This window comes from Octodon degus, unplaced genomic scaffold (assembly GCF_000260255.1).
Source record: "Octodon degus isolate 3935 unplaced genomic scaffold, OctDeg1.0 scaffold00009, whole genome shotgun sequence".
NCBI lineage: Eukaryota > Metazoa > Chordata > Mammalia > Rodentia > Octodontidae > Octodon > Octodon degus.
In genome coordinates, this window is record NW_004524585.1 from 11,550,373 (window position 1) to 11,575,386 (window position 25,014).

Below are 25,014 nucleotides of genomic sequence, written 5' to 3' on the forward strand. Positions count from 1 at the left end.
AGCTGGGCAAGGGGGCTCTCTAACTCTGCACTGGGGTTGGCTCCGAAAAACCAAGAAACTAGAGAAAGAAAGAGATTATATGAAGGAAGCCCAGCTCTCCAAGCATGCCCTAAGGAGGGAACGTGGACTGGACTCCACTATCCATCACTACTCTCCCTGCTCCCTGGCTCCCTGGCTCCCTGGCCAAGCAAGCCAACCCTGCGTTTCTAGCCTCTAAGAGGCTAATTGACAGCTGCAGCACGAGCCACCAGGTGGCGCCAGTCTGCTGACTTTCTGGCAGGTGCTGACAACCAGCTGAGCAAAGCCTCTTGGCCTCCCTACCTTGGGAGCAGAGACCAAGGTGATTCTCGGGCCATAAACCTGACTGAGAGCAAACGAGTGCCTCTGCAGCCACTGTGCACTCAGGAGGCGAAGATCCATGTTCACTTCCTTGATGCCCCTCCGTGCCCACCGCCTTGAGGACAGGTGCCGGCTTTTGGTCACCCAGGGAGTGGGTCGGGGAGGGCTGACCCGCGCCCCAGTCCGGCACTGCCCCCTTCAGCGGATGACCTTGAACAAATCGCTTCTCTTGGGTCTGGGCCCCGCCAACGGTAGAGGCGCTGGGGGCCTGGGAGGGCCTCAGGGTCTCTTCCCCAGGACCTCCTCTGGGTCCCATGTGACCTGTGGGTGTCCCCAAGGCAGGAGGGGCCGAGGCCCTGGGCCCGGGCTCCAGTGCACCCTCTTCCAACAAGTGCAGATCTCCCGCATGCTGAGCCTCTCTGACTTCTTCCCCCCTCCCCTTCCTTTCCGGGATGAAATTCCTGCCAGTTCGGAAAGAAGGAGGGAAGGGAAGCGAGCCGCAGCGCAGCGTAGAAAGTTTCCTTGACTCCTCCTCCGCCTGTGTCTCCCTCCCTCGCCAAGCCCAGCCTGTGAAACTGAATAACGAAGATCACTCAACAATGCCTGCCCCTCTCTGACTGCAAGGTCCCTGCGCTCCCGCCGCCGCTGCCGCCAAGCAGAGCCGCGGGGCGGTCCCCACCGACGGCGCAGCCCGCGGTTCCGCGACTGGGACGCGAGCCCCGGAGGCCACTGCGTCCGCGCGTCCGCCCGTGCCCTCACCAGGTGCCCGCAGCCCGCCGCGAGATGCCCAGCCCGCCCGGGTCCTGGGCGCTGTGGCTCTGCGCCGCGCTGTGCGCCTCCCAGTGCGCGGACGGCGCCGCCCAGCCCGGCCAGGGGCGCGCAGCCTGCCCGGCCCCCTGCCACTGCCAGGAGGATGGCATCATGCTGTCGGCAGACTGCTCTGAGCTGGGGCTCTCCACTGTGCCGGGAGACCTGGATCCCCTGACGGCTTACCTGTGAGTACTCGCCCAGGGACCTACCTGCGCGCTGGTGTCCTGTCCCTGCAACAGTCGGGGGCACCTGCATGTTTGGTGCCCTGAGGCATGAGCATCCTGAGGAAGGCTCTTCCTCTTCTAAGTCCTCTGTGGCAGAACCGGGAGGAGAGAAGAATCTGGGGCTAAGGGTCAGGCAGCAGTGAGCCCCACTTCCCTTGTTGGGTGGGGTTCCATGGAAGCTCAGACCTGGCAAGGTGGGCTGTGGACTCCAGGCAGTTGGGCAGGGGTTGGCAGCCTCTTGTCTTGTTTCCAGCAGAGCAGTACCCAGGACAGTGGCCGTGGACAACACTGGTGGTGGAGGTGAGGGTGGGTGGAGGCGAGATCTGTCCCTCTGCCATGGCAGAGAGCAGAGCTGTCACACAGCTTGGTGTGGGGTCGCAGTAGCAGGGAGGGAGCTTGGCCTGCTCTGGGATCCTCAGAAAGGAACTCTGCCCCCTCCATCTCCCTCTGCTGAGGCCCCCCCACCCACCAGGCCTCCCTGAAGTAGTGTCCCAGGAGGCCGTGTTGGAGACACTAATTTGTGGGCAGGCGCCGAAGCTGAAAACCAGAGAACCATTTTTAGAGTCTGAGTTGGGGTGAGATGGCGCGTGAAGGGGACCCTATTGGGGGCAGCTGTCCTGGGACAGCACAGAAGAGCTTCCCCTCAGAGCTGGAGGCCGGGAAGGGGCTCTGGCACCTTAGCATCTGGGCAGGAGGAGGGGTGAGAGCACATTCCAGACCACCTGCCCCCACTCCAATCCTGCTCCCCCTCCCCCTTCCCAGGCAGGTCCTCAGGAGGGACAGCAGGCAGGAGAGTCTGTGGGCACTTGTTCAGGGACAGGCTCTCAGGACTACTCCTGGCCCCTTGTGACACTGGGTTCCCAGGACAGGGAACCTTGCAGAAGAGGGAGCAGTAGTAGTCTATATAAGGCTCAGAGAGAGTGGTGGGACTAGCCAGCTATGTTGGTGCACACCTATAATCTCAGAACTCAGGAGGCTGAGGCAGGAGGATTGCTATGAGTTTGAGGCCAGCCTGGGGTACACAGTGAGCTCAAGACCAGACCATACTACATAGAAAAACTCTGTCTTAAAAACAACAACAAAAAGCATATAGGATTAAATGCAGCCTAGGTGCTTAAGGTGAGCAGCATCCTGGCTGGTGTAAGGAGCCCAAGGACCATTCCTCAGGGGACTCCCTTCCAACCTGTGTCACCGGCTGAAATGTCCTCAGACACTTCATAAGTCACAACCTGTGTGCCAGGGGAGTGAGGGAGAAGGAGACGATAACATCCATGTTCCAGAGAAGCAAACTGAGTCCTGCACCATCCAGGAGATGATGGCAGAGGAAGCCGCAGGAACTCATGGCCAGCACTGTGACAGAGCTGACAGCTGGCAGAGCAGCCCTAGGTCTAGTAGTGTTATATAGTAAGGGCAGATGACATGGTGTCATTGGAAAACACTATGGCTAAAAAGAGTTCGGAGACAACTTCCATTGTGCCTGTGTGGTGTGTGTGTGTGTGTGGGGGGGGGGGTCCCTTGCCTCGGTTAAAGGGTGAGGGGCTGTAGAACGGTCTAGACTCCAGTCCTGAATCTTTTTCCAGAATCCAAGTCTTCCCAGACTCACCCATAATTCTTTTTCTGGCAACACTTAGGAAGGAGGTCGAGGCAATCCAAGTGGTGTCCTGCCACAAATGCAGAGAGCCTCCCCCAATCTGGACACCATGGCCTGGGTTATGTGGATACCTTTGGGTTCAGTGATGGTGGGACTGAGCTGGTTCGGGGTCTCCCTGGGGATTTAAGAAAGCTTTTAGGGATGGGAGAGGGTGGAGTTGGGTCCCAACATAATGTGAAGGGGCCCAGAGCATTGGAGGGAGGTAGGGAAGACCATGTCCTCTGCCCTGGGCTGTGGAGAGCTCCTACCAGGATGCTGGGACGGTGCTCAAAGGAGGAGGCACTGCAAAGACCTTTTTAGGTGGAGGGAGAGTGAGGGCATCAGGCAGAGCCAGGTGGGGAGGCTTGGGCTCCAGTCACCTCTCGGTGAGATACCTGGGTCTGCAGAAGGTGCCTCTGCATCCTCTGTGCATTCCTTGATTCCACCCCAACACTGGACATCTTCCCCCCAACCCCAGGGTGGTGAGAGTCCCTCCTAGCCTGCACCTTCGGTGCTGTAGCCACCCCACCCCTCTCCATTCCCTGTTCCAGGAAAGACTGGGAAGTCTTTATGTCCTGGGCTTTGACGCTCCAGTCCAAAAGCTACAGCTGCTCCGAGGCTCAATTGCCAGCCTGTCTGCCCATGGGTAGGAGAGCAGTCTTCACTCATTCAAGTCCTCCAAGTGTCTCTTTTACAAAGTCTCCTGGGTCAGGCGTGGTGGCACATGCCTATAATTCCAGCAGTGAGGAGGCTGAAGCAGGATTGCAAATTTGAGCCCAGCCTGGGAGACTTGGCAAGACCCTGCCTCCAAATTTAAAAAGGGCTGGGGATGTAGCTCAATGGTAGTGTTGGCCTAGCATGCCTGAGGCCCTGGCTTCAAATCCTAGTACAAAAAACAAAACCAAACCTCTCGTACAAGGCTCAGTGAGGCTCTCCAAGCTGTATGGCTCCCCCTGGATAGGGCTCTTCAGGGAAAGGATTCAGGAGCTGGGCCACCGGCCCTGGAGCATTCAACCCGATGGTGAAGAGAACTGTCTCTTGGTCTACCCCGGCCACGCATGTGCACAACAGGGTGCCAGGGATATGTAGCAAAGGTCTCCTAGGCAAATTGCTGGTGCCGTCTCAGAGGACGAGTGACTGGGTAGTTCTTGGAATTCCTCCTTTGGCTCCTAAAGCTGAGAAAAGCCTCATGGGCAGCTATCGAGAGAGACCTGAGGCTCACACACTCAAGGTCACCCCTATTCACCCGTTTCCTTCACCCACTGCCACTAGGGGAAAGGGAGAGCCTTCCGCTGCAAGCATTAACTCCCCACCTGGACTGCTTTCTTGGGAATTCGGATTCTGGTGAAAGTTCAGGGTGTGTGTGTGTGTGTGTGTGTGTGTGTGTGTGTGTGTGTGTGTGTTCAGGGTAGCCTGCAGCCTCCTCACTGCTGCTCCAGATGTCTAAAACCAGAAAGATGGAGGCAGTATGTTGAAGGCTATGAGAGCTGGGGGCTTAAATCTAAAGAGTGAGGCATTGCTGGGGTAGGTGGTATATGCCTGTAATTCTAGCACTGGGGAGGCTGAGGCAAGAGGATTTCCTTAAGTTCAAGGCTAGCCTGGACCACATAGTGAGACCCTGTCTCACCAAACAAAACAAAATGAAACAAAACAAACAAACAAACCAAAAGTCAAGCATTGACCACGCAACGCCGGGCTTGCAGCATTGCTTTTCAGCTGTAGGAACCTGAGCCAGTTCATTTGTGCCACATGACTCAGTTTCCTCATCTATAAATGGAGCTACTATCAGCCCCTCAAGGCTGCTTCTGTGTGAATTCACTGAAGAATATTTATAGAGGGCTTGGCAACGGGTCTGGCCCGTGGAAGAGCTCATTAAGCATTAGCCACCATTGTTCTTAAGGGACCAGGCCCCGGGGAGGCATCAGTCAAGGAAGTCTTCCTGAAGGAGGCAGTCCTAGAGCTACCTTTGGAAGAGAGGAGCAGTACGATTCTATGAAAGGTGTGGCATACCTGTTGGGGACCGTGACAAGCAACAGAGCTGCTGGCAAGGAGAAAGACACATGAGCAAACGGGGGACCCAGAGTGTCTTTGGATTTTTTTCCCCCTTGCTTGTAGGCTTAGGGCTTTCTGGAAGGGGAAAGGAGGAACTGATTGGAGACCCTAGCCTGCTCCCCGACATTTCCCAGGTGAGGTCCTGCAGCCTATCTGGTGGGGAAGCAGGGAGTGTGTGGCTGTGGTGTGGGAGAGCTGGCCCACTGGCTCTTTTCCAGCCAGTTTGGGTGCCTTTTCTAATGGGCTGTAAGAGCCCACCCCTTCAGCTGGAAACTTGAGGTTTGTGAGTTGTAACCAGGTGCCTCAGTTGCTAGAAGACCCCATGCAAGTCCTAAAACTTCTCTGGACCTCAGTGTCCCCTTATTTAGTTGAAACTAGAAAGGAAGAGAGGAATCGCTTGTTAGTGTAGGACAGAGGGCCCTCCTGCACCCCAGTGCTTGGCAGCAGGCACAGGGAAAGGGGGCAGGGGAGAGTCCAGCTAGCACCCAGGCAGAGCAAAGAGAAGAAAGCAAGAAGGTCTAGAGTGATTCCAGGAAATGGGGTACACTGGGACCTCCTGTGTGGCATGAGAGGATGAGCCCATGGGGGACAGGACCCCCTTCCTCCAGGGAGTCCCTGGAGGAGAGTGAGCCTGTGGGGGAGCCAACACCCCAGTTCAAAGGAAAGGCAGGAAACAGCCCTAGGCAAAAGAAAAAGGAAACCTCTCTGCTCTGGCAGCAGCGGGCACGGGGTGCGGCCGGGTGGGGCGGCTGGCGGAGGAGAAGAAAGCCTGGCTCCAAGTGCAGTTGGCCCCTGGCCCACCCCTCTCCACCCTGCCTTCCCGTTGCACAGGCTCTCAATCCTGACGGCCCCGCATGAGCTGCAGCCTGCTCCCCCGACTGACTTGGGCCCACCAGAGACAGAGACAGAGACAGACAGAGGTCAGGGGAGGGTACTGGGGTAAGCATCCCATGGGCCTTGGGGTGCATCTGGGCTCTGGAGTGTGGCTTGAGGCTTGAGTCTGGGCTCTGCTGTGGATGTACTGTAAGACTTTGGGGAAACCAGTCCACCTTTCCAGTTTCAGCTGCTAAATCTTTCAAGTGGAAACACTAACAGTGTCTACCTGGTGAGGTGGTGAGAAGGAGCTAAAGAGACGAAGAAAGCAAAGCACAGCCCTCTGCACTGTTAGTGCTTAGACATGCTGGCTGTTAGTGTCATTTTTTTCTTAATGTCTCTAAGTACAAATGGGTCTCTAAGGCCCAGGAAGGGAACAGCAGGGCCAACAGTGACAGGTGGGGTCTGGGGTGCCAGAGTTTCATCCTCCAGGCCCAGTCAGATAACTTTTCCTTCCTTGTCATCCTCTTTTCTCAGTAATAAAGGCCCCGCCTGCTAACCTTCAGGGAAATGGTCTTTCAAGGAGCCAGTCAGCTCTGGGGTGCCTGGGCTGGTCTGATGGAGAAAGTGAACCTCCTTAAAGGGATGATTGAAGGAGATGTGGCCAGGCCCAGTGCCTGATGGGAGACTCCAAAGTGGAAGTCTGGGTTTCCAGGCCAGTGCCATCTGATCACCCAGCTTCTCCCCAGAAATGAAGTTCCTTGGAAGGAGAGTCTTCTCTCCCTTATAGCTCAAGGAAAGGCAGTGTTGGAGCCCAAGCCCCCTTTCTGCCCTGGGCATGCCTCAGGGCCCATAAGGATCCTTTTTTGTGTTTTTCCCTAGTGGGCTGTGCGACCTTAGGCTAGCAACTCTCTGCTGGGAGCAGGACCAAGGACATGCTGTTGTTCAGGGCTTTGGACACCTTGCAAAGGTACAGGAGTTGGAGGTGGAGAAGAAATTTCCATCTCCCTCCTCCTGCTGGAAATACCATTTTTGAGCCAAGTAAAATGGACTTATTGACTTAGGGGCTCTTAGAATTGTAGGAGACCTTTTGTGCTAAATAATCCATTATAAAAAGGGGATGGTTTGTAGGTTCTAACAATAATGGAGGTCTCTCCTGCTACCCTTCAGACATGGGAGAACAGGTCCCAAGAGGAGAAAAACACCCGAGAGGCCAAACTTGGGCAGTGAGCAGAGAGTTATTTTGGAAGCAGCAAAAGGACATGGTGGGGGGAGAGCTCAGGGTTGGCACCATGCCCCCCGGAGCTATGCCAGAGCGGGCCACGGCGGGCTGGCGGCAGACAGGTGGGGGCAGGGCCGCGGCTCAACAACAGGGTACTTCCGGAATAGGTTTTCTTTGTGTTCCATTCCCAGCCCTCCCTTGTTTGCCCTAGTCTTCTTTCCCCTCCGTGGACCTCCCAGGGAGGCTTGTGACCCATATCTGGAATTCCTCCAACCCTAGGGGACTAGAGTCCCCTCTGATATGTTGAGAGATATAAATCCTAGTCTGGGGCCAGGCAAGCACCTTGCGCTTTGTTTTCTGCCTCTTCTGCCCGCTTCTGTGTGCTGTGCAGATGCCTTCCTGGTTGGCGTTTTCATTCCCTGGACTGTGGTCTTCTTCTACCAAGACTCTAGCTCATCGGGAAGGTCCAGTCTTGATAGGCCAAGACAGCCCTGTCTAGAAGCCTGTCACCACCCTAGGTCTCTGCTTCTCTCAGTCAGAGTGACAGCTATCACTTATGGAATGCTCACACCGTTTATACACATAAACCCTGTGTGAGAGATGGACTAGCCAAGGCCCATCCTACAGATGAGGAAACTGAGGCCTTTGCATGTTAGGGAGCTTGCCCGAGACCACCACCAATAATTGTTGGTTCTGGGCGTTCAGCCAAGAAGTGTCTCTCAGAACTACCAGAGCACTCTGGCTCTCAGGGGTCAGAGCTGGGGGCTCTGAGATCCAAGGGGAGGGGGAGGAGTTGGCCACTTTAAATGCCCGGCTGTGCAGTTCCCCAAAAGTATTTTTCTGGCTTGTGGTCTTTCTAGGTTCTCTGCCCAGTTGTCCTCCTATCCATTAGCAGTGGTTTCTAAGCCCTGTGGGGGCTGCTTGAAGGGAAGGTGTCAGGGTTCAGCACAGAACTGGGGGGCTCTGGCTTGGAAGGGTGCAATGGAATCCCTGAGTGTGGAGATTATCATCAAGGTTGTTGAGGACCTACTGTATGCTGAGTCCTCTCTGAGGTGGTTGGGCGCTATGTGATACTTAGGGCAGATGGGCCAGGTGTGCATGAAAAGTGAGCCCGCTGTGCAGAGGATTCTGGGAGCACCTGCAGAGGACCAACAGAGAGGAAGAAAGGACTCGGGTGGGCAGGGAAGGCCTGGGGACAGGAGAAGGGGCTTGTGGGGAAGAATGCAGTCTTTTGGGAAAGGGAAAGCCAGAGCCCAGGAGGGAGTTAGGAACCACAGGGGGTTGCAGCTGTCCCTCTCTCTCAATAGCTTTTTATGCCTCCTTCTCCAGGGCAGGATGCTCCAGAGCAGGACTTTCTGCCTGCACCTCTCTGGGCATGCATCTAAAACAGACAAATTGGACAAGTTTCTCCAGCTGGGATAAACGAACTTGGCTGCTCTGATTAAGGGCATCAGCCAAACCCAAGCAATATCTGGCCACCCCAGGTCAACCAGGGAGCTTCTTTACCTCTCTTAGCCTCAGTTTCCATAGCTTCCAAATGATATAGTAACGTCAAGCTTGCAGGAAGACACCTGGGACATGAAGGTGTTTAGCACATGGCAAATGGCCAAGGCATGGGAATTGTTGTTCATACACAATCTCTTCTGCCCCTGATGGGAGCATTTAAAAAAAATTGAGGCAGGCATGAAGTTACCCTTCATCTCACCTTCTCAGTTCTGCTGGTCCATGAATCTGCTGTGAGTGTCCTCTGGGGCATCTACTGTAGAATAGAGCTCTGCATCCTCTGCCTGCCACTGTGTCTTCCTTTGTGCCCTTGTAGGTGCTAGAAGGGTAGGAATGTCCCCAAGAGTATTCAGACCAAGGCAGGGTGGCAAGCAGGTGCTAAGTATCTTCCACTGTGCCAGTGTGAAGATCAGGATTCCTCCCCGCCAGGCCCAAAGCCAAGGCCCACAGGCTGATGGAGGGGAAGCAGGAAGGAGCTGTGGTGTCAAGGAGTCACTGTCACTTTCTAGGATCCTCACCCAGCACAATGCTGGGGTCCCTGCCCTGCTTTTTCCCTGAGTGCTTTTTCCCATGGGGGAATACATGGGAGGGCATCATGGAAGTGGGACCCAGGGCACCCAGTTTATCCCAACTCTTTGATTTGCAGGGTGAATCTCCCCTACCTGACTTATCAGTGGTCCATGAGAAACAGGCCCAAAGCAGCTACCACTCTAAAGCTTTAACACCTCCTGGGGGAAGGAGGCCTTTCTAGGCTGACCCAGTCTGAGGAGCCCCTGGCCTCCAGCTTGCCCCATGTTGCCATTCACAGACAAGGACAGCACAGGTCTGGGGTAATGTCACAGCTGCAGTCACCATCAGCGCCAGGCACCCAATCAGCTCATGCGGCCTCCTCCTCCCCCTTGGTAGTTGTCAGCGCCACCATCCCTTGAACTCACAGGCTGAGTCAGGAGCAAAGACTCATTCATTCAGTCACTCTTCACTGGACAGATGTGGGTGGAAAACTTACAGTCAGCCATGCTGTGTGCTAGCTACCTCCCTATGTGAGGCCAAGACACTGCTGTTTCCTCATTTGCATGAGGGGAAACACACAGGGAGGTTGGGGGATTCTAAAGTCCATAGCTGTCCTCTGTCCTAGGATGGGGGGATAAGAAAAGCACATAAAAGGGCTGGGGAGATAGTTTGGTGGTCTACGCACCTACCTGGCAAGTAACAGGACCTGGGTTCGATTCCCAGTACCGCATGCCATTCCCGCCTTGCTGGCCACCAAAAGCAGGCATGGTGGTGCAAGCCTATAATCCCAGTGCTGGGGAGGCTGAGACAGGAGGATCACTATGAGTCCAAGCTGCAAAGGGAGACTCTGTACCAAATAAATAAATAACAGACTTTTTTTAATTAAAAAAAGAAAAGTGCACAAAAACTGCGACACACAGTCAGAAGTGAGAAGTATATGGGAGAGCCAGAGTGTGTAGTGCTAAGAGCACAGCATGGGGAAGCTTGAGGCCCACACATGCCTGACACTGAAGCCCCACAAAGGTGACCTTGTGCCGCCATGGGAGCCACAGGCCTGGGGTTGGGAGCCCTAAGCAGACTCTCACGTGCAAGGTGGGGACGACCATCTCTCCCTGATGAGCTGTCTGGCCAAGTCCTGCTTGGGGAAGTGCTGAGCACACTCACAGTGTGATCTGATTTCCTGCAGCACTGGCAGGAAATATCACACAGTCTCTGCCTGTAAAGGACTTGTGAGGCTGACTGGCCACTTGACAGAGGCCACACTTCTCTGATTTGAAGGAGGGTGAAAAAAACCCCACTTGCCTGGCCAGTGCAAGGGCCTGAGTTCAATCCCTGGTTCTGCACAAAAAACCCCTAAAACTTTGAAGGAGGGTGAGCTCTCTTAGGGCAGGGGCCATGCCTTCTCCTGTAGACTAGAAGCTTCCTGCAGGCAGGGTCTGTGCTTCTGGTTCTCTTTTTCTCAAGGGCATGTCACATGTTGCCCTTCTAACACACATGCAGGCACATCCATGCACCCACACACTCCGGTGCAGGTCTCTGCCTGCAGGGGGCGCTCTGGATGGGTCCATATGCAGTTTAGATACAAGCGTTTGGTCTTTGCTTCTTCCCCGTCAGCTCCAGATCTGGGGCAGTCTGGGTGTGGCGGTGCTTGGGGAAGGGAAGGCGAGATCATGTCTCCAGGGGTTTGAGAGTTGAGGCAGAAAGAGGCCGTAAACTAATCCCTGCCTTTGTGGTCATGAGAGAAGATTAGGAGGCTAGGCAGAGAAGAGAAAGGAAGGGGACTATTGTCTAGGACCAAAACAAGAGAGTACATGGACAAGAGCAGGAACTAGCACAGGAACTGCGGCCCCACCCCACTTACCTGGAGACAGATGAGCACTTAGGACCCAAGGAGCCAGACCCAGAAACCAGCTTACCTGCCAGACCACCTGGAACCCCAGCCTGCCACACAGGTACCTGGCTTCAGCTGGGTGGGCTGGTGATATGGGCCAAACCTCTTAATGAAGGCCCATTTTATAGACACATTACTCATGTGGTCACCCGGGGCCCCACGCTTGGAAGGGCCCTATGTGTGTGTGACTGCTCTGCTAGTGCCATGCTAAAGTTAATAGTTTTGTAACAAAAGATTCCACCTTTTACTTTGCTCTGGGTCCTGCAAATTATGTAGCCCATCTGGCCCTTAACTCTCTGAGCCTCATATTTCTTTTTGCAGAATGAGGATACCTGATATCTGTTGAGCCACTTCCTGCTCCAAATGGTCCAAAATTCAATGAGGCCACTTTCATGGAAGCATCTGTGACCTGTAAGGCGCTAGGTGTACTTCTCTGCTTTGACAGACATGGCAGCAATCCCTTCTGTTCTGGTGGTTGGGACTGGGGTGGAAGAGCACAGGAGGAGGGGTCTCCTCTGGGAGCTATACTGAGGGGAGGGGTTCCATTCTACTCAGATGCACTTGAGGGGCCTGAGAGCTGGTGGGAGGTGGGGGCCACAGGGTGCACATGCTGAGGGGGCCACAGAGCACAGCGGGGTCCAGGTGCTTCTATTCAAGGCTCTGGTGGGCAGGCCTTGGCTAGCACAGGCTGACAGGGCCATCCAGCTGCTTCTCAGGTGTATACAGGCCATCAGAGTCAGTAGGTGCACAGTCTTCAGCCACTCCACCTGCGTTCAGATCCTGGGCTCTGTTTCTTACTAGTTGTTGGAGAAAGACCCTTTGTGTGTCTTAGCTTCTTTCAAATGGGAATACGAACAACCCCACTTTGTGGGGTTAGTATGGGGACTAAATGAGTTAGTACATGGAAAGTGATGGCTCAAAGTAGCCATCAACCAGCTGACATTTATTGACCACATACGTAGTAGCAGCCACAGCCGCACTAGGCACTGACATTAACTCTGTGGTAGTCCCCTTTTATCTGAGGTCTTACTTTCCATAGTTTCCATTACTCACAATTATCTGGGATCCTAAAATATTACATGAAAAATTCCAAAAACAAACAGCTGGTAAGTTTTAAATTGTGCACTGTTCTCAGTACAATGATACAACCTTATGCAGACGCACTCCACCCTGCTAGAAATCTGAATCATCCCTTTATCCAGAGTATCCATACTATATACGCTACCCACCTGACAGTTGCAGTATCACAGGATTTGTGTTTTGTTTTACTTAATCATGGCTCCAAAACGTAAGAGTAGTAACAGTGCTTCCTTTAAGTGAAGAGGTAAAAATACATTTTTGAGGGAGAGAACATTCATGTAACTTTCACTGCAATACAATGTTATAACTATCCTATTTTATTTTACAGTTATTGCCAGTAATTTCCTACTGTGCCTAATTTATAAATCAAATCACCTGTATACCTAGATCACCAGTATGTAGGTATGGAAGAAAACAGGATATATGGAATTTGGTGCTGCTGAGGTTTTAGGATTTACTGAGGGTCATGGAATGTGGCCATACTGGAGAATGGGAGATGACTGCATAACAGATAGCTCCTGCATGGTCCAACTGCATGGTCCCTAGTCTATTTGAGGAGGAAAATATTTAGTAACATACTATAGGAGCTGCCAGTCTCAGGAGTACCCAGCTGCAGAGCCTGCTGGCCCAGCCCTTCTCTCAACTCTACCACTGCCTGCTACTGCAGAGTCCAGTAAAATGGAGTGAGGAGCATTTATTTCTCCGCAGGAATAGAGGAAATCAGCAGCTCCTCCTCTCTAATTCTGCCAGCAGCTTCTGACCCACTCTACCCTCTGCTGCTTTAGATTTGCTCTTTGTCCAGGGGAATTGGACTCAGAGGACCTAGGCCAGAATTCTTTCTCTGCTACCCATTTGCTGATGCTCTTTGGGTTATTTCATGTGGTGGGGGGCTGATAGCTTCTGATCCTGATATACAGAGACAAACGATAGTGTGTAGATCTCAGAGATATAGAGCGCAGAGGGAGAGACGCTTGGTGTGGGGGAGGCGCCGGAGTCCCACGAGACTTGCAATGTTCACTTAGTGAGACTTGAGATCCCAGGAGCTGGGACAGGGCCTGGCCATCCCCAGCACCTCCAGGGCCGTGTGCCCAGCCAGAACAAGGCCCCCCATTAACTATGTGCAGCCAGCGGAAAGAAGAATGCCCCCTCCCTGCCACCTGATGCCACGCCAACCCTCACCTGGATGCCTGCTCCCCTGCTCTGAATGTAGAAGCCCAGGGTGCCCTTTTCCCCTACCTGCCCTTCCTTCACCTGCCAAAAGGAATTAGCCACACCACCCAACTGGCATGAGGGTGCAAGGCACTACACTTTGGAGTTCAGGGCACCTGTGGGGATGGAGCCTGGGGTCAGGAAATACCTAGGTCAAACTGTGAAAGCTTGGGATGCCCAGTGCTGATGGTTGGATGGTCTTGGAGCCTGTGGGGCCAGCAAGGGGTGGAGAGTTCAGGAAGAGAAGAAGGCTTGAAGCACAGAAGCTTGGCCTGAGGAGCCTGCCCAATGTCTTGCTCTGGCCCCCTGCCCTGCCCTGGACTGGTTCCTCCAGATGGGCAGAACAAATCACCCAACACCCCCACTCACATTTGCTGCTGCCTTTGGAATGCGAATGCTGGGAAGTTCTTCCTGGTGTCCTTCCTGCCTCAGTGCTCCCCAGTTTCCTTCCTGTTTTAGCCAGAGGGGCGAGGCAGCAGCCAGGCCTGCACTGCACCAGTGGGGTGGACTAGATTTCACTTCATTTTCTCCAAGAGAAAGGCAGGCTGGCATGTAGATGAAACACTGGCAAGGCCAAGCATACAGGCCCAGGGCTGCCCATGCTGCCTGTTGCTGAAGAGGCTGAGGGTCTGTCCCGCTCCATGCCAGGATCTGTTCCTCCCAGCAGTCTCTGTGCCCACTGTTGGTGATCTAAGGAACAGTCGGCCCAGGAAAAGACAGCCTTTGCCCAGCAGACCCTACATGGAGAGGGGCAGAGTTGGTGAGTGGAGCGGGGTCAGGGTTTTACCATTCTGGTGCTCCTAGGCCAGGCCCTTTTCTAGGCCAGGTGACAAGCAGCATATCTCTGGGCCAGCCTGTCAATGCTTAGCAAAAAGAGGACTGAAGCTGGGCATGGTGGTGCATGCCTGTGCTCTGTAAGCTTGGCACTCTGGGAGGCCGAGGCAGGAGGGTGGCAAGTTTGAGCCCAGACTGGGTGACTTAGTAACTTAGCCAAACCCTGTTTTTTTTTTTTTTTTTTCCAAACCCTGTTTGAAAATGAAAACATTTTAAAAGCCTGGGAATGTAGCTCAGTGTTGAATGCCTTGGGTTTTTTTTTTTTTTTTTTTCCAAACCCTGTTTGAAAATGAAAACATTTTAAAAGCCTGGGAATGTAGCTCAGTGTTGAATGCCTTGGGTTCAATCTCCAGTACTGAAAAAAGAAAGAAAGAAAGATTACTTAAAGGAGATTTAGTCCATGGAGTCCCTGGATACCCTAAAGCCCACATACAGGAGTAGCCTCTGGGAACGCAAACACTCAGACTGCCTTTCGGCCCCACTGAGTCTGAACCTGCATTTTAAGGTTTAGCCAGCATTGTCTCTGACCGCAAGTGCCTGGACAGACACTTTCTACCCCATCTTGCAGAGAACTGCCTCTGTCTAATTTGCCCCGGCCACAGCAGGGCTTCGGGAAAGCGCCCCAAGGACATCCCTCTTGGCTTCTGTAGGAATGCGGTTAAGAAGCGGGTTCAGACCAGAAGCCTGAAGCTCTCTGGGGAGTCTCTGGAGGAAGCCAGGACGCACTGGTTTCATTTAAGGACGCACTGGTTTCATTTATAGTGTAAGCAGCTGCCTGAGATGTCCCTTCCTCCAGGAAACCACCTCTAATCCTCACCTCCAGGGGAGGGCTTCCCATTACAGCCCCATCCTCCTCAGGGCCGTCTTCCTGGCTCCTACCCCCGGTTTATGTGCTTCTCAGAAGAGGCTGGGAGCTGCAGGAAGCAGGGCCCTGGCCACCGGAGCTCCTCAGGAACCCCCAGCACTGATACGAGGCCCTTGCAAGTGGATGCTCAAAAGTAATCGGTGGCGGGAATGAAGAGATGAAGGATGGAATAAAGGAATGGGCACAAGTGCATGGCCCATAGCGGGGGTACAGAGCATAAACCAATCCCAGCTGGAGCAGATGGCCTTCCCTGAGATGGCCAGAATGGAGGGGGCCCTCTTCAGACCTGCTGGTGACCTGGCGCCCCACAGGGAACAGCCCTGGGCGTGGCGTCCAACCTGGATGCTGCGGTGAGGGCACAGCTGCAGCATGGGGCCTCTTAAGCTTCGATCTGCTCCTGAGCCGATGGCTCATCAGTCAGTCATCTGGTCTATGAACGCTTCCGCATAAAAGCTTTGGTCTTTCCTATTCATATCTATTCTCCGTCTCAAAGAAAACTTATGAAAATGTCCATCCAGTTCCAAACAAGCTAAGATGAACAAAGGTATGTGCCTCGGCTAGGATGGAGAGGGGGCTCTAGCGACTGGAGGATGTGGAGTCCTGACCCCTCCGTGGTGTCCATGCCACTCGCCTGGGCTCTGGCAACTTAAGATGAGTAAGGCACATGTGGCAGGTGAAGAGAGGTGACATGTGGTGGGCCATCAAGTTACCTGACGTGCTAGGCAGGGGATAGGTCCAGGCTCGTGGTAGGGCACTTAGGAGACCCACAGGAAGGGCATCAGTGGAGAACTGCCCCACTGTGGAAACCAAAAAGTATTTAAGGAGCTGGGTCTGATGGCCAGGGAGCCTAGGGACGGAGGTCTGGGAATACCAAAGTCCTTGGTCATGCCAGCACCCCCTCCCCAAGACTGAATCCAGGCTTTTCACACTGACCTACATCTCCAGCTCCCTTAAAAAAATAAGTTTAAATTTGAGACTGGAGCCGGGGAGATGGCTCAGTGGAATAAGTTCTTCCCTGGCAAGCGCAAGGGCCTGAGTTCAATCCCCAGTTCTGCCAAAAAAAAAAAAAAAAAAAAAAAAAAAGAATTTGAGACAGATCCTTGATAAGTTGCTAATTTCTCCAGTCTGGGTTCAAATTTTTTTTTTTTTTTTTTTTTTTTTTTTTTTTTTTTGAACCGGGGATTGAACACAGGCCCTTGCACTTGCCAGGCAAGCGCTTATTCTACTGAGCTAGCTCCCCGGCCCCTAAAAGGATTTTTTTTTTCTGACTCAGGCTGTCTTAAGGGCAGGTCAGGGGTCAAACTGTGGTTCTCCCACAGTTCTGGAGGCCACAAACCCCTGTGCCTGACTGGGTTTGCCCAAGTAGGGGCTTAAACAACTGAGCTAACTCGCAAGCCCCTTGGGCTCAAATTTGTGATCCTACTGTCTCAGTTTCCCTGAGTGATGGGATTAGAGCCATGTACCACCATGCCCAGTTATGCCAGCATATCTTTTTTTTTCTTTTATGCATTTAGTACAGGGAAATCAGGGTCTGCAGGGTCTCACTATGTCGATCAATCTTGTAGTGATCCGCCTGTGTTCAGCCTCCCAAGCGCTTACAGACATGTAATCCCAAGGGATTACAGACATGAGCCACTATGCCAAGTGTCAATTGCTGCCTCAGCATGCTGTAGGGGCAGGCCTGGCATGGCACACTGGGGATTGAACCCTGGCTGCTGCATTCTGCCTAAGCAAGCACTTTAGTCCGCTGAGCTATCAGGCTGGCCCTTATGCCAGCACATCTTAAGTGTTTACCAAGCATCTGTTACGTGCTAGAGCCTCAACAAGACACAAGGGATACACACAAGAGTAAGGCAAAAATGATACACGAAAGTAAACATGTAATTTCAACTCAGTGAAGTAATAGCTAAGAAATATTCACAGAATATCATGAACTCCAGAGGGGAGCCCTCGGCCAGCCTGAAGTTCGTGAAAATCTTACAAAAGAAGTTTTTAAAAAGCTAACCTTTGGGGGCCAGTGGGATAGCCCAGCAGACTAAAACACCTACTTAGGCAAGCACCAGGACTACGGTGTGATCCCCAGCACCACATGCCGTGCCAACCCCGCCCCCAGGGTGGGCTGAGCCGGCCAGAGTCCAGGTGTGGTGGCACACGTCTGTAATCCCAATGCTGCGGAGGCTGAAAACAGGAGGTTCACTGAGTCTGAGCTGCGTAGTGAGACACCATAACAACCAAATACATCTTTAAAAAAAAGAAAAAAACTAACTTTCATGACACCATACATAGCAGAAAGGAATACAAGTCTTACGTGGATAGCCTGACAAGTTTTTGCAAACATTTACCTTTGGGTGACTACCATGCAGATCCATGATCAGCTTTGTAGAAGTCCTCTGCCCAGGGACCTATTTCAGCCACCGACCACCTGACGAGGGTGACCGCTGCAGTGATTTTAGCAATGCTGGACTTTTTGCTGGGTCTTGAACTTTATGGGAAGGAGCATTATTCTGGTATCTGGACTTGTTTCCTCGCCATGCTTGGGGCTCCACCTACTCTGCCTCAGTATCACTCACTCCTGGCTGTATTGTATTCACTACAGTGGATACAACACAGGTTGTCCGTTTGTTGGTAGATGGGTGTTGGACTCTTCCCAGTCTGACGGTATCGTAGGCAGTGCCTGGACGAACCGTGTGGTGTAGTCATTCGGTGAGCAGATGGCTGCATCGGTGGGTTCAGTGCCCGGGATGGGATTTCTCAGCCCAAGTAGATATAGAAAGCATCTCAGGAGGTGAGGAGTGGGATAGGGAAGGCCAGCCCTGGCTGGGCACCAGCGTGGAGCTACATCCAGATCCTCTGACTGCTCCTTGCCTACCTGTGGCTGCCATGATGACATGACATGACATACTACTGGGTGGCTTAAAGCACCAATTTATTCTCCCACAGTTCTGGAGGCCACAGACCCCAAATCAAGATGTGTGCAGGGCTGAGCTCTCTTCGACACTGGAAGATAGCCATTTCCCCTCCAGCCATTTCATGTCTCCTCTGGCTTCTGGAGCTCTCTGGTTTCCTTGGCTTGCAGTCGCATCACTCTATTTATTGCCTTTGTCTTCACTTCACCTTCTTTTCTGTGTGGCCTCCATGTCTCTTTGACAAGGGCACTGTCAGCAGAGCTGCCTGGATAATCTAGGACAAACCGGGATAATCCAGGATAATCCACCTCCTCATCTCAAGACTTTTGCTTGAACTCCATCTGCAAAGACCCTTTTTCCAGGCAAGGCCATACTCACAGCTTCCAGGCAACAGAGGGTGGACATATCTTTTGGGAAGTCACCCGTAAACCCACCACCTCCTCCCCCTTCCTGCTACCCCAAGCATGCCAGCTCTTGTTCTCCCTTTGCAAAGCCCCCAGCCAGGCCATCTTCTATCACTGATCATGTCTATGATCCTATAAGCCCTCGCCTGTCTCTGGACCCTCAGAGACTCAGGTGTCCTCCAGCACTAGTGCTCAAGCGTCTGTCCCCGGGTGCCCGTTCTGAATCTCTACTCATATGGATGCGTCCTGGGGCAGGGCTGTCATTTGCTCCTCCTCTTGTACCCAAGGTACACACCTCCCTGCAGTGCCCAGCTGGGCTCAGCATACAAGGGAACAGAGAACAAGCAGCTTTCCAGCAGTGTCTGGCCCAGCCCCGGCACCATGCCCAGGAGTTGCCCCTGTGTTGTGCCCTTCCTCATGTCCTCTCTCCATCCCCAAACACTGCTACCTCAGAAGAGACAGGTTATAGTCAATAAGGTGGCACACACCTGTAATCCAGCACTCAGAAGGCTGAGGCAGGAGGATCTCCAGGAGCTCAAGGCCAGCCTGGGCCACATAGTGAGTTCAAAGCTACACTGAACTACATAGCAAGACCCTGTCTCAAACAAAAGAAACAAAGCAAAGCAAAGCAAAGCAAAGCAAAGCAAAACAAACAAAACAGAGGGGACAGGTTGTTACCTCCTCCCAGGCCTACATGATAGTCTTGGCTACTTAACAACAGGGAAGGGAGGGAGGAGCTGGGCCAGGGGCAGGAGCCCAGCCCTTTGCTGTTCCTTGGAGGAGGCTGGGAGACAAGAATGCCTTTGGCTGGGAGACCCTGGCCAGAGATCAGAAGATCAAAGGATGAGAAGATCAGGGGCGAGGCAGGTGGCATCACTCGGAGGCACCAGAGAGAAGCAGCAGCTGGTGCCTCCCCAGGGCGGGGCTGACCCCGAACGCCCTCCCCTCCCCTCCCCACTGCCCCAACCCAGCTCTCTCTTGGTTTACAACCCTTCCTTTCCACAACCAGGCGCACAGGGGGCAACGCAGGTGAGGGAGAGAGGCTGGCCGACATCGCTGTCACCACCGGGTGGGCAGAGTGCATGCCTGTCACACGCAGATTCGCCCACTTCAACGTCACAGGCCTCTTAGAAGGGACCATATTACAGGCTTCCTAGATGAAGAAACTGAGGCAGAGGAGAAAGGCACCTTGCGCTTTATCAAACAATGTTTGTGCTAGGGTCACGCTAAAGTCCGGGCAATCTGACCAACCCCTGAGAGGGAAGGCGCATAACTGTTCAGCCTTACCACAGACCACAGCAGGAGGGGCAGCTGGGATTTTGGACCTAAAGTCCTATCTAGTCTTCCTACAAGTCTTATGGCCCAAACTGGGAGTCTGGGAGGCGGGTAGGTGAGTGGGGAGCCATCTGAACAGAAGACGCACTGGCGGGGATGGCAGGCCGGGGGTGATCGCGGGCGCCCAGGGTCCAGGGGCTAGACGGCGCTCAGAGCCAGGGCACCCGGCTGAGGCGGGCAGTGCCGACTCCGACTCCTCCGCTGGCGGCGCAGGGCGCGGCGCCGCCAGGTGGGCCTGGGGGTGGGGCGCCGCGCTCCGGAAAGTTCTCGGTCCTGGCGGGGGATGCAGAGGCGTCGCGATGGGTGGGGCCTCCCGGGCGGCCCTAATCCCTTGCATTGTCCCGTGAGCCCCCAGCCACCGGCTTCCAGCTTCCGCCCCAGGCGAGCGTTGCGGGCAGGGCCGGCACTGGGTGCACGGGGTGGGCACGCTATTGCCCCGCGTCCCGGGTTGCGCGCAGCGGGTTCGCAGGGCCGCTGCCCAGAAGTGTCACCTGGGGGAGGTAACTTGATATTTCCGAGTTTCTATTTAAAATGGGAATAAACGTTGCTTCATCCATGGCCTGTGTGAAGGATTGAATTAAATGAGACCAAGGATATGCCCGGAGCCCTGACCGCTGCAAAAGACGTCCGCATGCGGTGGGGGTGGGGCAGAGGCTTGGGGTTAGGTGACAATCTGATTTGAGTGCAGAGGAAACTGGGACTTTGCCCTATTTTTATTTATTTATTTATTTATTTTTTCGATGGCGATACTGGGGATTGAACTCACGGCCTTCACTCTGAGCTACATCCCCAGCTGTGTTTAAAGTTTTGCAGTTTTTGAGACAGCCTTTCATTATGTAATTTAGGCTGGGTTGGAATTCACTGTGTAGCCCAGGCTGGCCTTGAATTTATGGCAGTCCTCTTGTTTCAGCCTCCCAAATGCTGGGGTTACAGATATGCACCACTATGTTTGGCTTTAATTTAATTTTTAAATTTTGAGACAATATCTCACTAAGCTGCTAGGTCTCCTGAGTTGTGTTGAAATTTAGGCTCCTCCTACCACAGCCTCTGGGTTATAGCCTGTGTCACCAGGCCCTACTGGAACCTTACTCCTTTTTTTTTTTTTTTTTTTTTTTTTTGTCGTCTTGAGATGGGTTTCATTATGCCATTCAGACTGGCCTTGAACTGACTTTGTAGCCCAGGCTGGCCTGAATCTCGGCCTCCTGAGTGCTAGGATTACAGTGTGTGCCCACTAGGCATGGCCGTTTTTATTTGCACCTTACACTTGTTGCCCAGCCTAATTTTTTTTTTTTTTTTTTTTTTTTTTGCGGAACCAGGGATTGAACTCAGGCCTTTGCACTTGCCAGGGAACCGCTTATTCTACTGAGCCATTTCCCCAGCCCCCCAGCCTAATTTATTAAGGGTCAAGTCTGGAGCTGAGCACACAGCTCTCCTCTTTCCCACTAGACCCTGTGGGCAGTGGGAGACTGAGTCACTGAGGTGAGAAGGGGAGGGTGTCCTGAGTGAGAGGAAGGCCCGCACCTGGGCTGGGCTCAGCTGGGCTGGGGCGCAGTGGAGGGCTTGCCGCAGCTCTCTGCCCACAGACACACCCTGCCTGTTTACGAGGTGAACAAAGGCAGCAGTGGACAGAAGTTTCAGCTAAACAAACATGTGGGCTGCTGGTGCCTTCTGCCCTCCTGCTCCTGCTCCACCCAGCCCTGCCAGGGCCCTGGCTGGGAACTCAGGGATTTCCCAGTAGCAGAGAGAAGCTCAGTTCTTCCCTTGTGGCAGGATTGGTGTCCTAGGGTGTTATAATCCTTCTCTCTAAGGAGTTTCCAGTTTGATAAGGCAGACGGAATTTTGTTTGGTTTGGTTTGGTACCAGGAATTGAACTCCAGACCTTGTGCTTGCCAGGCAGGCACTAGTAACACTGAGCTATCTCCCCCTGACCCTGGCAGAAGAAATTTGCACCCACACACCTCCACTTTCTGGATGGAGCTAGAAATCAGAATAAGGGCTGGACATACACAGGGGAGAGACTGGGCCTGAGTTGGTGGATAGAATGGGCAAGCGGCTGTCCTTTGTCCTTTGCTTTTGCTGCGTCTGCTTGAAGTCACTCCCACATCGGCTCTGACTTACCCTTTAGTACCTCTGTAGGGGCCCATCCCTCAACTGCTGTGTAGAAAATGGACCTTGAAGCTGTCACAAAGTGTATTTGTGACAAGAAATGATGATTAGGAGTTGTAAAGGAACTCCCAGTCTGTTTGGGGGAGACCAGCCCCATGAATGAGCCATCTGAGACTAGGAGGTAACAGTTTGCCATCAAGGACAGGACTGTGAGGACGGAACCCTCAAAGATCAGAGTCAAAAGGCCATAGGGATTAGTGTGAGGAGCCCTGTGACACTCAAGTCCCAGGCTCAGCTCTTATCCCTCAGGCATGGAATGGCCCACTCTCTTGTCATTGGCCCCAGTGGATTTGACTCTCTGAGGACAGGGAAGGACAGCTGAATTTCATGACTGGATCACCTAGCACACTGCCTGTTGGGTAGTTGGTACTGAACACTCATTGAGTGGACAAATGGTTGCATGATTAGGTGTGTGGTCGGAGGTTGGAGGCTACCTGTAGGCTGAGGCACTTGAAGTGGGCCTCAATGAAGGTAGAATTGGGTGGAGACACTCACAAGTAAGTTGTTGGCGATTTGTCATGTGGTCGGCACTCTTCCCGTGAGAGAGAGAAGTCATTTGCCTAAAGTCATGCAGGCCAGTGGATTGCCTGGGCCAAGGGACATACTCTAGATCTTTGCTGTCCCTGCCAGCCTTGAGTGGCTCTTGAGCCTTTAATTTAATTTAATTTTAATGAAGTTAAGCATTCCTAGGCACAGGGGGTGGCCAGTGGCTATCTGGTTGAGCTGCACAGGTCTGTGCAGGCTCCCAGAGAGAAGGCCAGGAGCAGAGGGTGTCTAGAGAGGTCCTCCTGGCTTCAGTGCTGTTCAAAGACTCTGCCCCTTTGTGTTGAGGACTGTTCTCAGGTCACACCATGACCTGGGCTAAGTCCAGGAGGTCTGAGTCTCTTATGTTTCTGTCTCTGGGTGGGCAAGGAGATAGGAGCCAGGAGGAGACGTACACACATGCATTACGTAACCCCAGGGCTAGGCCTTGCTCCTGAGAAATGTTGCTTGGTTCTGGGTGTGGCTGAAGAAGGTTTCGGAGCCTAATGGCCCCTGCATCTGACTTCTTGGACTAGAGCCTGGGGCTCTGTGGACCACCCGTCAGTCTGGCAGAGCCAGAGATATTCTCCTCAGCCCAGAGAGAGCTGGGCTCCCTCCCAGAGGGGCTCTCTTGTGGTGTGGAGGATCAGAATGGCCACAACCCAGTCTCCTTGTCCTTGCTGTCCCAGGCACCCACAGCCTTGGCAGACTGCTGCCACTGCTAGAGGAGCCCCTTGTAGAAAGAAGCTGGAGCAATAGGACTTACCTGACGTTTAGTCAATGGCTGGTGCCACGCCATGGTTTTCCACATGGAGATTTCTGAGAGGGAGGAACCACTCCTGGGTCTCTTCCCTCTGTGGTCTCCTTTCTCTGCCTTCAGAAGTTGAGGAGACCCACAGAGGTGCTGGTGATGAGACATTATCTGACTTCTGTGGTCTCTAATCTGGTGTTTAAATATATATATATATATATATTTTTTTTTAAATTAATTAATTTATTTATTTTTTGTGGAAACAGGGATTGAACTCAGGCCCTTGAGCTTACCAGGCAAACATTTATTCTACTGAGCTGTCTCCCTGGGCCTCAAAATAAATAAATCTTGACTTTTCCTGATCTTTAGGAGTACCTTCTTCCCTCTCTTTGTCTCTCCTAGGCCAAATGAATGAACAGGGTCACCTTCTAGCCACACTGTGCGTTTCCAGCCTTGCCAGGTTTAGTCTGACCTGTGCAATGTCACCTTGGCTTAGCAGCCACCCAGGCACCCCAGCCCTCACAAACACCTGCAAGTCCAGGGGCTCCCCACTCTCCTGCCTCCCCCTCTGGCTTTCTTCTTGCTGCCCCGAGTCCCTTTTCCCGCACCCCACCCTCAGCCCTCCTGCCACTCAGGCAGGCTTCAGATCATGCTTCTTATCAACAAGGGAACCAAGGAAGGACCAAAGCAAGCCTTAGCCCTTTTGTTTAAAAATACAGCACAGTTCTCCTGTGGGATTGTGTGCTGAGCCCAAGAGAATGATTTGTGCTGTTAGGTAAATGCAGGTCTACTTCTTCCAGACTGAAGTCCGCTCCTTTGCTTGGAAATGTGTGCACACTGTGAAACCCTGAGAGAACTTTATGTCAAGCTGTGTATTTGAAATCTAAAAAAAAAAAAAAAGTAGCTATGCCTGTGTTCTCTCTGAGAGGAGACATCAGGAAACGAATTGGACAGAGGAGAGTGCATCACAAACCTGGAGCTCAGTTGGGTGGGGTAGACAGGGCACCCTTTTTGGTCCTCTAGGACCTCATTGTGAGCTCCCTTCTGCCATTAATTTACAGGGCAGGTAACAGGTACCTCTGTCATTCTCTGCATCCATTTTTGCACCAGTAAATTGAAGGAGTGTAGAAAAATCTGTCACTGTTGGGGGGTGTCTGTGAGTGCATAGTGTGTATTTTTTAAAATTTTAGTTTTAACTTTTTTGTGGTGCAGGATTAAACCCAGATCTTTGAGCATGGTAGGCAAGTGCTCTACCACAGAGCCAAATGTATGAGGTGTTTTAAGTGGTCATGATAAGTGGGAGATGCTACCAGCACTATAAGCAAGGCCGGGGAGGCTAAAACCCCAGAAGTACTGAGATGGTCCTCCTGTCCCACCCTTGGTGCCTTTCAGTGCCCTGGCAGCGGGGGTCCCCTCTGGACTTGGCTCTGTGAGCTCCTTTTGTCTTCCATACACACACCACTCCTGTTTCTGTCCCAGGAAGTCTTCTCCATTGGCTCTATCCCCTCCAGAGACATTGAGGACCAAAAGTCTAGAGCTTAATTGGGAGAGGCTGCAGGAGCATTCTGCAAACTGCAAAGTACACGAAGTGTACACACATTACTTTGTGCGTAAATAGTCCTTCCCCAGCAACACTATAAACTTCTTCTGTCCCCACCTCACCCTCCAGGTGTAGCACTGTCCTGAGCATGCACTTACCCGAAGTGAAATGATGTCATGACTTTTAGTGCCAAAAGGGATCTAGCCATTCATGTCATTGAACTAGGTCCCCTGATTCCAAATTCTTCATTCCTTTCTCTCTGCCCCATCACCTGGCTCTGTGAGCTCCTTGTGTCTCCCTACATACACACACCACTTGTATGTGTTGACAAAGACATCTGGCAAGTGTTCTCTGGGAGCTCTTGTGCAGTGATGGAAGCCCCCACCTGGCCTTCCCTGCTGCTGTCCC

The 25,014-nt window shown here is 52.9% G+C and overlaps 1 protein-coding gene across 1 annotated transcript in view; it reads left to right on the forward strand.

The window, feature by feature from the left end:
- The first annotated feature begins 865 nt into the window (after nt 1-865).
- Lgr6 (leucine rich repeat containing G protein-coupled receptor 6) overlaps nt 866-25,014 on the forward strand; it is a 114,038-nt gene continuing 89,889 nt past the window's right edge. The window contains exon 1 of the mRNA XM_004625354.2: nt 866-1,334. Within this exon, the coding sequence (XP_004625411.1) occupies nt 1,123-1,334 (212 nt within the window). The 5' untranslated portion in view covers nt 866-1,122. The remainder of the gene's footprint in view (nt 1,335-25,014) is intronic.